At 40.8% G+C, this 16,669-nt stretch overlaps 1 protein-coding gene across 1 annotated transcript; it reads right to left on the reverse strand.

Moving 5' to 3' along the window:
• Positions 1 to 540: 540 nt before the first annotated feature.
• Positions 541 to 16,129, reverse strand: TSPAN8 (tetraspanin 8). The gene is made up of 8 exons (XM_075154818.1): positions 15,890 to 16,129; positions 11,062 to 11,124; positions 8,274 to 8,402; positions 7,585 to 7,659; positions 7,392 to 7,499; positions 5,562 to 5,699; positions 3,407 to 3,490; positions 541 to 831 (listed from the first exon to the last, which is right to left on the reverse strand). Exons 1-8 carry the CDS (start codon positions 15,947 to 15,949, stop codon positions 778 to 780), a joined length of 711 nt encoding a protein of 236 aa, XP_075010919.1. The 5' UTR covers positions 15,950 to 16,129; the 3' UTR covers positions 541 to 777.
• Between the last annotated feature and the right edge of the window lie 540 nt (positions 16,130 to 16,669).

Below are 16,669 nucleotides of genomic sequence, written 5' to 3' on the forward strand. Positions count from 1 at the left end.
CAGCCGTGCCCATGTTGTCCACCCGCTGCTGGGAAGCCCACTGCTCCCCTTAGCCGCTCTGGATGGAGTCTCACCTGGGTGACTTCTGTGTGCGCCTCGCCTCCGCATGGGCTTGGATTTCACCCTTGACGCATATTTGCAAAACACGTGCCGCTAAATCCAACTCCCATATGCAATCTAAGCATCATTTGGGCCTGGGAGTGACCATCTCAGCTGTCAGGATATTGATTCAAATGTCCCTGAAGGGAAATGCAGCTTTCCTATTTGGATGAAAGTTAGTCCCTGTGCTTTTCACAAGTAACAAAACCATACCGAGTGTCAAACTGACCTGCGGCACTCGTAATGAAAACACCCTGCGCCACAAACAAAGCTGCCTGGGGGCATGTGATTCCCCGGACCAGTCAGCCACCGCAAGATCCTTTGCAGCTGTTTACGGTGATTCTGCTACGGGTGGCGTAACACCCATGTGGACACACCGCGTGGTGAATTCGGAATCTCAACATGACTTAAATGTTATCTTCAGACAAAATAAAGTCCTCAGAAACATAAACAAAGACGTTTATTGCAAATAAAAATTCACATTCACATCGTTAAATCTTATGAAGTATAAGGTCATTTTGCAAATTGCGAAGCATCCATGGGCACAAGGGCTGCCGTTTTCATCAGAACAGCTGCCTGGGACATGCATATATTTGTCTGAATGTGCCAAGCCAAATATCCCTCTATCTACAAAGGTTTTGATTTGGCTGGTGACATCTTTCTGACACTTCCACAGTTTCATTTTCTCTGGATCTGGCAGTAGAGGCTCATAGAAAACCCCAAACCAAGAATCTGGAAAACAAAGATGTTTCTGGTATTACTTGGCAGTCCTGAAAATCCCAGGATACAACTGATACACAGTGGGAACATTTTGTTTGCAAATATCTTGGATTTACGTGCAGGCTAAATCTGCTATGCAGAAGGTCTTTTCCAATGTAATTCTTAAAGGATGTGACTCTAGAATACAGAGTGAAATCAGTATGTACAACAGGTAAGACTGCAGACATGATGGAAAACTTCAATTTGTTTAAAAGATGGATTGCCTCTGTGGATGGGGAAACCTGTAACTCTGGGGGTTTAAAATGCAGTTGCTAGCTACAATGGCGCAGCAAATACTGAGAAGTTCAAGAAATTCAGACAAAAATTCAATCTTTTATTTTCTAAGAAAGTTGGAGGAACTTTCTGATTCCATTGCATATTCTAAGGGTTGTTTCCCTTTGAAATCTCTCTTCCTTTCCACTGTCACTCTCTTTTATATAAATATATGTGTAAAGGCATACATATGTATATGTATACAGGCATACATCTATACATGTACCCCACTGTTTTGAGTGGCAAATGATCATGCAACAAATATTTTATATTCGTTAGTAATAGATTTGGGATAGAAACACTGAGTCCACTAAAGAAGCTGTTGCTTGAAATATAAAATTCACCTTCTGTAGTGGGAATTACTGGGTGAAATTCCACAGCCTGTGACAGACAGCTGGCGAGATGAGAAGATCAGAAAGCTTCCTTCTGGATTTAAAATTAACCAGTCTGTGAAGGTGTTTCACAAAAGTGGAAAGTATCCAAATGACATTTTTGAAGCCATGAACACCAGGATGCTTCGTTTATTTAAGGAAGAGACAGTGGAGAGTGTACAGAACACAGGGGTACAGCTAAGATGAGGGGATGAACTCACAGCTGGAATAAGCTGACAGGGCTTCCCAGATATACCATGCCCGCATTTTCACTTGCGCCCAAGTGAAACTGGGCCCTTCTTCTCAGTATCTTTTCCACTAATAGGGTGAGCTAAAACCATTAACAGCCCACAAGTGGCACAATGGAGCAGGCAGAGGGGGGAACACTAGGGAAGAGCGTTTTCCTTGTCCACTTCTTTTTATCTGGGCTTTTCCAGAGCAGAGAGATGGTTAAGCATGTGGCCTTTGATTTGCAATTACTTGAGAAGTCATAATATGTTAATATCTTTGGAAAGGCTAAATGTTTATCAAGTGTAAATTGCCAGCTGACAATTTGTACCAGCTGAGGCTTATATTGTTTGTTCATGTTGTTTTCTAATCCTTTTATGATTGGGAGAGGCAGCCACCACAGAAAATGCCAACTGGAGAACAGGGAAGAATGATGGCCAATGAACTAAATGCTACAAATCATGTAACAGCAGTAACTAGAGCAAAGTGACTTATAACTTACCTTCGGGATACAAATGCAATTTTACACTTCTATTATATTTTTAAAGGCCTTTTCATATTGGTATATTATTTCACCTGTTTTCCCCCCAAAGTCTACATACAGGCGAGAGACTTGACCCCCCACATATAGCACCTTAAATAACATGAAGCCTGTGCCGAGCAAGAAGTTAGTGGCCTGTCCTCTCCCAGTGCTGCAGCTGCGTAACTCTTCCCCGCTTACTATTATTTTCCTGGAAATGTATTTTTGAGTCGGGGCTCGTGCCCACTCTTCTACCACGAGGAGCAATCCTCTGCCAATGATGTTAAAAAGTTTTCACTCGGAATAACAGACTGAACTCTGCACAGCAATCTTCGTCGTTTCTGCTTTTCCCTCAAACATCCATCGGCAGGGGGCGGGGGAGGAGGGAAACCACAGAGGAATAGTGAAAAGAAAGAAAATGACCGAAGAAAGCAACATGACGAAATCCCCTGTTTCTTTGTCATTTTCTCCTAATCAAAGCCTATCATTCATGAAGTAGCTGACTGGATAACCTCACTGTTTTCCCTCCTCTCTTCGGAGAAAATTTTGCATGTTATTCTTCAGTATATGATGAAGCAATGAAAATAAAGAGTTCACATACTCTGCTTTTTTTACACACAGGAATATATGGAGCAGCACAGGTGTGCACTCAGGCACACTCACGCACCATCCTGATGGCTAAATTATGCCCTCGGAATAATGATTTTGTATCATTATCTGTGATAAGAATATGCATTTTAGTGGCTAAGTTTTCTTATGAGATGACTTTTTCCTCAAGTAAAGGAGAGAAAGAGGAGGAAAAGACCAGCCATTCTGCCTCATGTCTTCCTGGGGCTGGTATCCACACACCCCTCTGTCCACAGGGCTCGCTGTCAAGGCACAGCCTGGCTCCAGGACTGTCAAATCTTTGCAGAAAAAGTGCCATGTGATACACTTATACAGGCAGCAGGGTGGTCTGATCCCACCTCAAGTTCTCAGCTCGGCAGCCATGTACTGTTTATATGAAACAACAGTAAGATTACAGCTAAGGTGAGAGGTGGTTTTCCCTTGTCTATTAATTGAGCAAGCCAGGTGTTTTAATCCCATTCCCAGTGTATTTCTAAGTAGAACATATTGCTTGTCAGCTACTAAATATTTTAATGGTGTATACTGGTACCTCAATAACGGCTAGTCCAAAGGCGATCCCCATAATTATGAGCAGATGGTCTTCCAGGTATTCGATAATCACTTCTCCACAAGGCTGAAAAATAGGACAAAAAGATTAATTTAAGTAAGCAATATTATCCTAAGATTATTAGGAATGCATCCTCTAAAATAACTCCTCTCACTCTCTCTCTCTCTCTCTCTCTGTGCTAAAGAAAGGTTATTTGAATTTACTCTGGCTTGTTGCTAACAAAGAACACAGCTATATGTACCTTGTGCTCTAAGAAAGATATCTAATCTTTGCTTTCCCAAACATGGAAATGAATTTAGTAGCTGACCATAAAATGGTACAATTTCAAATGATAACATGCAGCTGTAATGTCTAATGTTTGCAAGATTTTCAGGTGACAAGGAAAGAAGCATTTATTCTTACTTTCATTTGATAATCATTCGCTGCTAGGAAAGAGCCAATGCAGCAATAACCACATCTGAAAGAGAACTTCAGTTTCCCACTAATCTGATCTTTAGATTTGAAACTTCAAAGCCTATTATTAGAGTTGGGTTCAACTATCAATATTCGGATATAAAACTTAGCTTAAATATTAATTTTGACAAATGTTTGGTGATCTTGGGCTGGGTCTGGGAGGAAGAGAGTGATCATATCTGAAGTTCTATGCAGATCTACTCTCCTTTTTAATAAATGCATACATCTGTTCTTATAATGACTACATCTTCTGCAGGCATTGACGATACTCCTTTTGCAAACTGTAGGGAAAGCCAAATCCATCAAAACTATGGTACTGTTCCAACACTACAACTGCCTTCCCCCCAAATATAGTTATATTCTTTCACTGTATTTCCTCCCTCACAGTAAACACATGGGTCTTCTCCTTCTAGTCCTTCTAAAAAACCTCTCATTTAAGCTGACTCAGAACTGCACTGAATTTCAAATCTTTTTTCCTGGATCACAAGAGCTGAATGTCTTTACTAGCACCTAACACCACCATGAAATCTGTGTGTTCATGTAAGTGATATCTTGCACCTGCAGTAATTTCACTGATGGCTTCTCATGTGTCCTTTGAGAGTTTGCCTGAGGCCAAAAAGACGTTAAAAGGTGGCCAAAACAGCCTCTTTGTATACATCTTATTTCCAGATTGGGTTCTGGCATCCTCTACTTAACCAGACTGTTCCCTTGCTTTAAAACAGTATTTGCTTCTGTGGGACTACACAGGGAGGAAATTACTGTTCAGGCAGGACCCGGCTAAGGAGCTATGCATTTAGAAAAGTATACAGCCAGATTTGGACATTTGATAAAATCTGCTTTGTGCTTGGTGCAGATTGGCAAACTTTGTACCACCAGCATTCTAGAAATGCAGCTATTCTGTGCTAGTTTTCCACTTTTTTTCATGTTTTTCTTTGTATGTATGGAGTCCAAATTTCCATATAAGGAGACAGATAAATCTTGAAATTAATTAATTGAGATCTCTGCTACCCACCTACCAATTTTTGAGTATGCTTTCTTGTTGCCTGTCACCAGACATTTTTGCCTTATTACTATATTAACTGCCCCAAGCTTTTCAAAGGGCTGTAGTTGTAGGAAATTGCACTTTAAATACGCTGCCATGAAGCCTACAGCATGTAAGGTTTCTTTCCAGCAGATCCTGCAAAACAAGTGTGGGGTTTTTTATTAAAGGACTGCAAAACCCCAAAGGTCTTGCATTTAATGTGTTCGTTTTTCAATATCCCTTAGCCCTTTGAAAGCCTCTGAGTCAACGTCTGCCACCAGAATGAGCCTGGGTGGGAACATAACCTTCTGAGGGAGGAATGAGAGCCAAAGGGTAGCTGACGTGCTGCTCTGACCCAGAGGCGTACTCTGACCCCAAAGCCATAATAGTTTTCACCCATAGTAACCATGCAGACTGCTGAGGTCCTAAGGATACTGCACAGCTAAAATAGAGGCATCCCAGGAAGAGGAAGCAGCAGCGCATTTCATGTATGCCCAGTAATTTCATAACAGATGGCACAGGGGCTATTCTGGCTAATGAAAAGAAGGCAAAACTTTGCCTTTTTGGAAAGATACAGAACTGCTGACTGTGCCAGTCACCAAAGACAACCTTGGGTTAAAACCTCTTTTTGGAAAGAAGAGTGGAACATTATGTTTTTCTTACCGTTTTATAAACGTATCTGCCTTGAAAGGTGGTGCATGATGGGTTCTTGGGTTCACACTCACAGATTTTGCTACCAAAAGGACTATTAAAATTTTTTCCCCAGTCTGCAGGTCCATTCAGCAAACCACAGCACTGGTTCTGCAAGAAAGGAGGAAATGGGGAGATGAGGAAAAAAGTGGTGATTTGCAGTTCGAGGAGAGTAGGCAAGGGAGCTGAGAGGAACAACGAAGGAGACATTTCCTTTCATTTTTTCCCATGTGGAATTGTCCCAAATTGGTATGTCTCAAACACCTTTTATATTTCCATACCAGTTATAAGAATGTAAGTGCACAAGTTTAAAAAAAGAAAAAACAAAACAAAACAAAAAAAGCCCAGATTTTCAAAAAACATTATCATACTATAAAGCTAGGAATTGTCAGTGCCAGAATGGAACTGGAACATGGAACAACACTGGGTATAGTATTTTTTGAGAATGAAATCTTCTTTCTGCAGGTTATACTTGCAGAAGTAAAGTAACAGCTCCAGTAACATCCACATTTCACGTCTTGAGAAGCCAGGCTGAAAATGTTAAATTCAGGCACATAAAACTCTGAAATCTAGAAAAATAACCACCTTGAATGATGGTTAGCCCTTTAAATTAGAAATGGACTGAGGCGGCCAGGGCTCCATTTGGGGTTTGTGAAACCTAAACCAGGTGCAGTTTCACTTCATGTTCCACTTTATTCAAGCCACTAAAGCTCAGGGGTACAGACTTGGGTTTGAGGTCCTCCCTCCTTTAAAAAGCAGCTGGAAATGTTCACATAATTTTGTATAAAAGCAAAGGCCGTGGGACATAATAAACCAATCCTGGTCTATTTAAAAATTAATACAGTAATTATGGGATTTTTCATTTTGCTCACCCTTCAATCATCTCTCCAGGGAGCTGCTTATTATATCAGAAGAAATAAGCTGGCTCAGAAGCAGAGGACAGGGCTGAAGGTGGAATGGGGAAGGAGAAGTGGAAGTAATATAAGCCACCCAAATATTGTTTCTTCCTTCCTTTTCTTTCACACCAGCAACCTTTAAAAATACAGGAACTCTTTAAGCCCACCCATCAAAGTCATCACCCATTAGGGACTAAAAAAAAAAACAGGCACTCTGTCAATGTATAGACACAGGTACTAGTGGGAGGGGCAGGGGTCTACATCAATGATATCAGTGAGATTCAAGGGTACAAGATTCTCTGTGTGATACCCAGGAGCAAGCTGGCACTAAGTCTCCACCTTCTGGGGTCCTGCAGTGGGGGAAGCAGGATAGGTATAAGCACAGTGAGAGCAAACCTCCCTTTTATCATATTTTCTTCCCCCTTCTTACATAGTAAAGTATGGCATTTAATGACTTCATAGCAATAGGATATTCCAAATGAAATACACTCCTGAAGTTTTCCTTATCCCTGGGATAGTCTTGCCTTAAGAGTACTGGATAGTTCTTAGCTGGGATACAGTGACAGAGCAATGTCCCTTCGGAAGGGAAAGCTGTAACAAAGGAGCAGGCAGCCTTCTCATGAAAGAGCTTAGCTAGCTGTCAGTCTCACTTGCATGTTGTGTGTCCTTGCTCCACTGCTCTTATAAACACTATTGCACAAAGAAATCATCACAGAAAGCCCATGTCATATCAAGAGAGCAGAAGCCCCTTGCATAGTATTTTAACTTGCATTTAAGTCAGACTCTTCCCCATCCCCAGGGAATGAAATTCAAATCTATGGCAGAGTAGCCATAAAATGAGGCACAGACAAATGCTAGAGATGGAACAGATAGCAACAACCCCTGCCCTTTGTTACATTTTAATTACCATTCTCTCAAACTTCTGGAATTTCTCTTGAAACTTTTTAGATTCTTCTGTAGAGCTTTGCAATGAATTCACACTCTCCCCGAGAGTCTTGTTAAGGGATGTTTCAATCTGCAATTCCAAACATTTTATTAGTTTTCGGGGTAGAAACAAAACTCTAGGAAGACATCAATGAAAATGCAGAATAATACTGTACCTGAGATCTATACACTGCTCCTAAAATACCTCCTGTGATCTGAAGGATCAGGATCAGAAGCAGTCCAATAAAAAACTAGGAAGAAAAAAAAAGGGGGAGAAAACTAGAGTACTTTTGACCAAGATGATATAATTTCTTCTAAGTGAATGTTAAGCTTTCATGTGCTTGAATAACCATGTAGGTAGAACGAACTGAAGTTCCAGTCAGAGCTGCTCCAGTTATTCCTTCTTTGGCGATGAGAAAACGGGGTGCTCGAGACAGAGCGTGCTCAGCTGGTGATCAAAACAAGGTGCACACCAGAGTAGTGACATGATGGGCAGTGTGCAGGTGAGAGGTGTGGGGCAGGAGGACAGGGAGGATGTTCTAGGAGGATCAGCAAAGGGAGTAACTGGGAATTTACGAAATTAAATGGGATAGGTAGTGGGGGAGGACTGGTGGGTGGAAAAAAACTAGTGACATGCTCGGGGCTCTCTGGTCGCTGTCTTCTTGATGAGACCACCCATCGTTTTTTCTGCACTAGAATTCAGAAGGGGCTCAAGCAAAAGGTAAGCAATGAAAACACATGACCATAATCAAGCATTTCATTAAACAAAAAGGCCCCCATCTTCATTTGATACTACTTGCAAGGACCTTATCCATCAAATGTAGCTGTGACCTGTTAAATGTAGCCAAATGTTTTTCTTCCCTACCAACAGCAGCATGCACCGGCTCTCCTTTACGGCACCACAGCACCCCAGAAACCCAAGGACCATAATGATGGAGCCCACGGCTATCAGCAGATCAACGCCTGCAAACAGGCTGCTGTCTATGTCCAACTCCTGAAAAGAGAGGGGAAAAAATCTTTCAGCTACAAGAAGCTCCTCCCCTAAAACAAGACAATTACTTCATAACTGATAAATATACTGATTAGCAACCATGGAGAAATTCTGATCCCTAAATAAACAAACCTCTGATGCCCCCTTCTTGAAAGTTTTGTTGGGGAGCTCGGTGGAACCTAGCTTTTCACTGTCTTTGTGTCTACACAGGATGAAAGTCAACTTTACAGAGTAAATAAAGATCTCTTGCCTTTAAAGTGGCTTTCAGTTAGTTTTCAGTCGATGAATCTTTGCTTTTTACTGGAAGTAGCAAAATTGATTATCTCGAAATCTCTCCTATGTTAACTAAATGTTAAAGAAACAAAACCTCTGTTTGTCATTAGAAGGCCAGGAACACACTCTGTGGTTGTTCCTGAGAGAACACTTCTCAGAGCGATGCTGGATATACTAGAGAAATAGTTGGATGCATTTTCCAAAGCAGCTTTCTTTTTCTTTTTTTTTTTAGGCATGATCTCTAATATTACCCTCAGAGTTGAGGACTGTATTTTGATGTGTGGGACACTCAACTAAACAATTCATATTCCTCAATATTATTAAATATCAAATTATTCAGTTCCCGCAGGACTGACTAAGGCCAAAGGCCAAAATAGAGAAAAATGTTCAAAGAATATTTTCCAGTGTGGCTGGTGCCAAGATTAGGAAAAATGTCTGGAAGTTGTCACATTTATCTTCTGATGGAAATTGCAAAGGTATATAGACAAGTATAATTTGAAGAATGTGTTGTTCTTTCCCCTTCCAAGTTGGACTGAACCTCCTGTTATTTATTCTTAGAAAGCTCTATTCATCTACAGCCAAATCCTTATGGTCTGTTCAATTATTACTCAGGCAAAACATACATTGGTTTTGAATGGGAACTTTGCCTGCCTAGAGGCAAAAATGTGAGAAAATGCTTTCAATTTTGGTCCCTACTCTTAATTCACAGGTTTTGGGGAGTACTAAGTGTCTCTTCAGGAAACCAGTTTGGGACACACTTAAGTATGCTTTTGAACAGGAAATCTCTCAAAAAATAAGAAAGGATAATAGTGGTTGTGGTTTTCCAAGCTCCATTGTACCATCTGAGCCATTATGGTCAACTAGAGATGGTCAACTAGCAAGTAAGGCAATTTTAGCTTCTTGAAAAATGTTGACTGAGGAGTGAAAGTTGTCATTCCTCCTCTTCCACAGCAGAGAACGGCGGAGCTCTCCACCATGACCTAATTTACCCCATGGCACAAGGTCTTCATGAACAGAGTTCTGTTGCATCCGTCCTCTGCCAGACACGAGACATCTGGGACTGGCTAAGGGCAACAGTGTCATCAGCCAAATAGGAGGAAATATATGAAGCTATCTTCTTATCTTCACCATCTTTTTATTTCCAGATGGGAAAATACTGACTTAAAAATTATTGTTCTTAACTGATGGACTGCGGTAGAGCAGCAGAGGAATGACCTGAAGATTTGCAACTTAATCTATACTAAAGGCTCAGTCTGAAAGGTGAAAAAAATGCTTCCATGTCACACCTGGCCATTTTTTCACTTCTGTGGCCAGAAAGCCTTTTTGGAAATAGAAATATGCAAATTAAATTTTCAAATTAATTTACATTTCTATGGCCCAAATTCTCAGGAAGAAATATACTGCTTAAACCTTAGAGTCAGATTGTTCTTCCTGTTCGTACAACAAAGCACCAACATAGAAGATTGCACAATGCCTTTCAGAGAAGCATCTACGAGCTGTGAAATCAGCTTCACTCAAGGGTGGTGGAAAATATGCTGCGAGTCAGAGGCCAGTGCCACTGGGAGCACGCTTGGCAAAAGGTTGGCAGGGCCCACAGGGCCAAAGGGCCTTTGCACCAACAGGACCAGCCTTTGCTGCATGTCTGCAAGATCAAGGGCTCCTCACAATTGTATTTTCCCTACCTTTGCAGAAAAGGAAAGTCATAAAGTCTGAAGTAATTTAATAACCCAGATAAAATCCAGGAGAACTCAGGGACTTTCTTCTGCCCTCCAGGAGGGCTGTTAGGACATTTTAAGTAAAGATTTTTGGGTGTCTAAAACTCTTCCTATATAAATATGAGGGAGAAAGGATAAGGTGTTTTTAAGGAGCCACTGAAAATAGAAGGGAAAAATCCTTGCTCCCTTTCAAGGTTGCAGTTACTTGGGAAATAAGAATTGTGTTATTGAGGATAGTGAGAAAGGTAAAAACGTTCCCTATAAACAATATGGAAGTAACCCTAGGAATATATACGACTATACTATTCTAATAGGGAAAAACATTGAAAAGTCTAGGAACCACATGGCTCCTCATTATTCTCTCTAACGCTGAAATCAATAGCAAAAGCATCATTAGTTTTCATTAGAGGAGAGAGACACATGTTTTCCAACAGAAATCAGTGTGCATCTGCAAGAACCTACATTAATAGCACTAGAAGACACTTCCTGTAGTCACATGTCTGTGCTTACGTCAATCACTTTATCTGACTACGTGCACCATCTTGTTTAATCTTTACCCACACAAACCACCTCCACAAAAACATAACAAATTTGTGGAAATGAAGATGGGAAATGAAAGTGTATGCAGCAGCTTCCACATTTTACGTGGTTCTAGTATGACCACACACATTTACCTGTTGAGCATCTTTGCTAACACGTATCCATATAGAGACTCCCAAAATAATGGAACCACACACCTGCAGGAGAAAATAAAGAATATTTAGAAAGATCAGCAATTTTAGATTAACGTTCAGCATCCAAATTGCACCAGATGCTGGCCAAAATTCTGAAATCATTTGTTTGGCAAAGTGAAAGAAACATGAATTGCTGAGCGTAGAATATTGATTCATATCCAGGAAACTTCATAAGGGTAGTTAAATCTTCAGTTATGCACCAAATCCCTGATGTTTCTACCTCAGAGGACTCCGCATTTCCTTGATGATTTATACATGTGGTTGGGAAGCACACAGAAATTCTGTCCGATGAGAGAGGAATATAAATTGCTATTATAGGTATACAAATGGCTGTAAAGAACATTGTTTCATGTATAATGGAAACACATGAGATTTGATAAGGGATGTTTGTATAAATGTTGTTTCTAGAATTATTCAGGACACACATCTAGAGGCATATTCTCTATGGTAAAACTATCAGGAAAAGTTCTAAATAAAGTCTTTCTGCTGTTTCTATTGCAACAATATCCTATAAAATGCTATAGTTATTATTTCCGTTACATTTTTACAGAAAACAACCATATTCGGTCATGTACATGTGAAAGTTAGACTGGGATGACTTGCTTTAAGATGTTGAAGTCAGGGCAGATGAATCTCAGGTCCAGATACATTCCCTAATCACCAGTTGTGCTCCTGTTTTGTTGACCATTCCACTATGCGCCAATCACTGTATTCCTAACCTTGTCCGTGACGATTCTTACTCGGAATTTCTCTTTATTAAGTGTTGGAGACAGGTAATTAAGAGGCTAATCAGGTGTAAGGACTGTGCCTACCGAGATGACTGGTAGGAAAGAGATATCAGTGAGGACCAGAGACTAGTCAGATTTAGAATTATGTTCCTGTATGTTATTAATACTCAAGTCATAAATGGCCCTGAAATGTTGTTATGAGCTTCCCATGAAGACTGGGACTATTCCTAACCTTTTAAAATTAAAAGAGCTATTTTTATATGTTTTAGATAATTTTTCTTAAGAAATACTTTCCCCGCAAAAGGTTTCATATAATATTCAGCATCAAAGACCATAACGACTTTAGCAGATTATTTAATATGGAACAGAGCCAGTTCTCAGACATGAGTACCACACATTTTCCTGCTCTAAGTTAAGCTCCTATAAGTACATTTTAAACATGAAAAGGAAAGTTGTACAATTGATGACAGCTATATCATGTTATCAAATTTAACTAGAACTCCCCACTGAAACCTTCTGAATCCCACTGAATCTGCCTAGAAACTGATGGTATCATATGACTCTATATTTGGGTCTTGTTCAGCAGTACTATGTGAGCCATGTGGCTATGCACCAGACAACATGGGCTCGCTAATGTGAAAATTTCCACTGAAGCAGCTATTGCTACAAATCCAAACAGAATTTGACCCACTGCCTTATTTGTTACATAGGACCTCCCATAAAAATACAGCACAGTAATAGAAGTAAATATAGCCGAATGTACAGGAACTTACCAATCAGATGGCAATGTTACAATATTTATTTCCTCCATTCAAAAAAGAAACATCATTTATAAATCAGAATTTTCAGTAAGGTGTATATATTTTAGTTATAAAAATAGAGTTGGTTTAGGCTGATGAAAAAATGCTCCATTTCAGTAAAATCTTAATGTTTTGTTTCTGTTTATTTTCATACCATACAAAGTGTACAAGAACACACAAAGAAAAGTTTTGAAATAACACATCAAAATGGTCTGTTCCCAAAGAGTCCAAGTCAAACATTTCAAGTTTGCTGGAATACTCCATCCTAATTATTAAATTTTCTTAAAATAAAGATTCGACTAAAGAAACTTTCATTTCAGGAAATTTCATTTTTAATGAGCCAGTATTTTCCAATGGAATAAAAAGAGCTTCTTTGAAAAGGTCCTCACCCATTTTCCCAAAACTAGACGGCTGTCGTAGTTTTGCCTCAACCCTTGACCAAGAATCAGTGACCTTGTCACCGTCTCATAAACTGACCAGGAACAGGACTGTTGTCCCTCACATTTAATCGGTCCTTCTCTTCTCGAGCCCTTCAGTCTCAGTGTCATGAAGAAATACAGCCTAGTTACATTAATATCACCTCAGATGAGCCCGCCATGACTCTGGACCAGCAGCACATCAAGACTCTGCACTTCTCAGACATGGGAATACCAAACCTATGGGGAATTCCCTCCACTGGCACACACTTTTTAAGCATCCAGTTTAAGGGTATCAGGAGGAGCTTTCTATAAGGTTGCTCCTGTTCAGGAAAACATTTGACTGGAATACTTCCTTGAGACACCTGAAATTAACAGTGCTAGGAAGGTCCTACAGAAAATGCGATCTATGGCTCCCCACACCTGCAAAGTTTGTGTTGCTGCATTCAGGGATCGAGATGTAAGGTACAGGGAAAGGGCCACTTTGGTTGTAGATGGGACTGCAAGTCTGGTGTCAACAACTGATCAAAGATTGCTCTGTCACTAATTAGTTGCCTCAAACTAGGATCAGACACCAATATTTAGTGAAAAAAAATGGTAATTCTGCAATCTTGCATGATGTGGAGTAGCAGAAGCTGACAGAATGAGGGCAGCAGGTGAGACTGGATATCCTGCAAATTCTGAAGAAGGGAAAGAGGAAAAATCTGACCTATGTGTCAGGTTTAATGCACAAAACTGACTTAAGGATTAACTTAAGGACTATTAAAAGCTCCATATAGGCACCCAGCTCCAAAGCACAGGTCTTCAAAAGCCCATGCTCAGCTTTCTTTCACCAAACTGGGAAGATGCAAAACTCCATGGACGCGCTGGAGCCCAGCACGGGGCTGTAGATTCCCAGGGGGCACACATCACGTAGCGAAGCCAGAGCCATTTTGCAGAGCTTCCTTAGACTATTCCAGGGCTTACACACTTAGTGCTATGCTGTAAGAGCTGCTTAGAAAAAGGCATCAGAAGGCTGGAAAGCCCATTCCCAAGTCCCTTAAGAGGGGACACTCCCAGAGAGATTGCAAAAAGCTTAAAGTGAAAAGCTGCCAGTTAAATATACAGCCGTGGCTCTTATCTAGTTAAGGTTAAAGTCACCTTCATTTCTCACTACCAGTTTAATTTTCCACGTGCCAACTGCCTTGTGCACCAGAGAGAGCAGCTGTGGGACCAGTGGCTATAAAGATATCACTGTTCCCTGTACTTTACTACAGCAATTTAATGATTTCCAGGAATCAGAGACAGGAATGTGAATCAAAGAATTCAGCTTTATTGTACTCCGTCAGCCCATATTCCTGTTTGCACCATGTCTGTTCTTCCCTATCTTGGTAGTACTAAACCCCTTCCTTTAAAATAAGTAACTATAGCTGCATTCCTGTCCTCCTCTGTCCCATCCAGGCAGTCACATGCACAGCAAATGCTCTCAGCATATCCTTCCCCAGAATAGAGTACGGATTTTCCTACCTTTGGCATAAAGATAGGTTTGGGAAGTTTGTTCCACACCTGCTCGTTTCCTGAGCTTTCAAGACTCCCCCAGGATTGCATCCTGTGTTTTTTCCTAGGAAACCCATGCTGTCGCTGGAGGCTTAGGTGTGGGCATTATTCACATGTTCGTTCCAGAAGTAGTTTGGAGCTTTTCTAACACTAGTCCGAGACATTTGCCTATGTTTTAGCTTACAGTAAATACAGATGAATGTGAACAGGAAAAACTTCCTGAGGGGTAGGAATTTCAACTCAGAAACTTATGGACTCTTTTAAGGACCATTGCAGAAAAAATATCTTCAATCTGCCTTGATGGAGGTGCAGGAAGAAGAGGGGGGAGGCAGTCCAAAACCATCACTGGCCTGTAAGGAATTTCTTGTGAGGTTCACAAGTGATCAAAGAATTTTACTAATTCTTCTCATTTTGGCTAGCCACAAATTTTCCAAGGCTACTGTTTGTGGTGCCTTTTGAATGGTATCACCTTTTCACTTGAAAAAAAAAACCCTTGAGGCAAAGCCCATAATGTGGCTGGTAGTTCCGCTTCTGGTTTCAGTGAACCTCTGGTGAACCTGACAAATCTCTGTCAGGAAAGCTGACAGTGAGGTTGAACCATGAGAGAAATTTCTTTAACTCAAACCTTTCCAGAGCTTCCAGGACCTGAAATTCTTGCAAACCAGCTGAGATGTGATAAATAGAGAAATACGGTTCAAACGACACCCAGAAACCTGCCTGCTGCCCTGTGCTGTATCTGCCTTGATACAGCTATTGGCAGTACTGCCAGCCCATACCATTTTACAAACGTTTACTGTCCACCATCAGAAACTAATTATGACACTGAACATAAAGCAAAGAACCGCAAAGAAGGATATGAAAACCATTTATCAATTAGGAGGCTAAAAATACAAGTGAATTTTCCGTATCTTCTGTTGCAACTACAGTTTCAGGATTATGCCGTTTGGATGCAAGCAGCAGACAATAAAAGCAAGAGAACAATGGACTGTAAGTGGAGAGCCTGCTATCTTCTGACTGAAATGAGTGATGTCCCTTGACATGAGGGGCACGATATGGGCAGGGAGTCAGACTCATGGCTGGTCTACTTTTGAATGGGGAGGGAAAGCTATTTTGAAGGAAAAAGACAAAGGGAAGGGCAAAAGTTAAACATATTCTCCCCTCCCTGATTTAGAATCGTACTCTGGTTCCACTTATGGTCTATTTTCTTTACAATTCCTTCAACTACAGCATTCAGATAATGTTGAACACATTTCATGCATCACTAATAACAATTTAAACACCAACTTACCCAAAATAAGAAGTTGAAGATGAACATGGAGTACTTCATGCAGCTGCTTACACCCGCCATTTTCAGCAAGCTGAGACAAAAACAAGCACTGCAGAAGAAGCTTTCCTAAGAGTTTGACCTCAATATAAAAGTTGTTCCTGCGTCTTCAGAAAACCTCTCAAACCACGTCAAATACACTGTGCTCTGCTACTGAAAGCAAAAATTGTGACCAAGGCATTGACAGTTATTTAAATAGTTCCTATACCACAGGTAAATATTAACCAGAGCATTGGGGAAGCACTACCAGGTGTTACCACTGAGTCTCCAGACTCTTATTGCGTCTCTGTGTTTTGTACTTTTCTACAGTCCTGCTAGTCTTATTCTACACCTCAAAAGTAAATAGATACTGCAGCAAAAGTCATAGTTTCAAGAGAAAGGGAAGTGAGCATAAAAACATTTTACAGACCTGCCGTTAAGAGGTGGAAATTATTGCATTTCTTAATGCTTTTAAGTTACAGGGTTTGCTCTTTCATTGCCCACTGATCACTGCCAACATTCATTCGGTCGTGTTCACCCTCCCACTCCAGACGTTAAACCGGCATAAAGGGATGGGTCTGCGTTATCCCAGCAGAGGAGGGATAAGGAATCTGCCGCCATTTTCTCCCTCTCGGTGTCTACTTCAGATCCTTTTCCTCTTCCTCACCCAGTCAGGACCCCGGGAACCTGAGCACTGTGGTACACAAAACATCCTGCTGTGCAGGTTTCCACAAGTGTTGTGAACCCCAGCACAGCAATCACGGT

This window comes from Calonectris borealis, chromosome 1 (assembly GCF_964195595.1).
Source record: "Calonectris borealis chromosome 1, bCalBor7.hap1.2, whole genome shotgun sequence".
Lineage (NCBI taxonomy): Eukaryota > Metazoa > Chordata > Aves > Procellariiformes > Procellariidae > Calonectris > Calonectris borealis.

What these genes read in the sequence shown, in the direction of transcription:
- TSPAN8 (XM_075154818.1), bottom strand. Translation starts at nt 15,949, where the DNA reads ATGGCGGGTGTAAGCAGCTGCATGAAGTACTCCATGTTCATCTTCAAC. An exon ending in GCCGGTGCATGCTGCTGTTG is followed by an intron (nt 7,660 to 8,273) that starts GTAGGGAAGAAA and finishes TTTTCTTCCTAG; the next exon opens with TTTTTTATTGGACTGCTTCT. An exon ending in GAGCAGTGTATAGATCTCAG is followed by an intron (nt 7,500 to 7,584) that starts GTACAGTATTAT and finishes TTGGAATTGCAG; the next exon opens with ATTGAAACATCCCTTAACAA.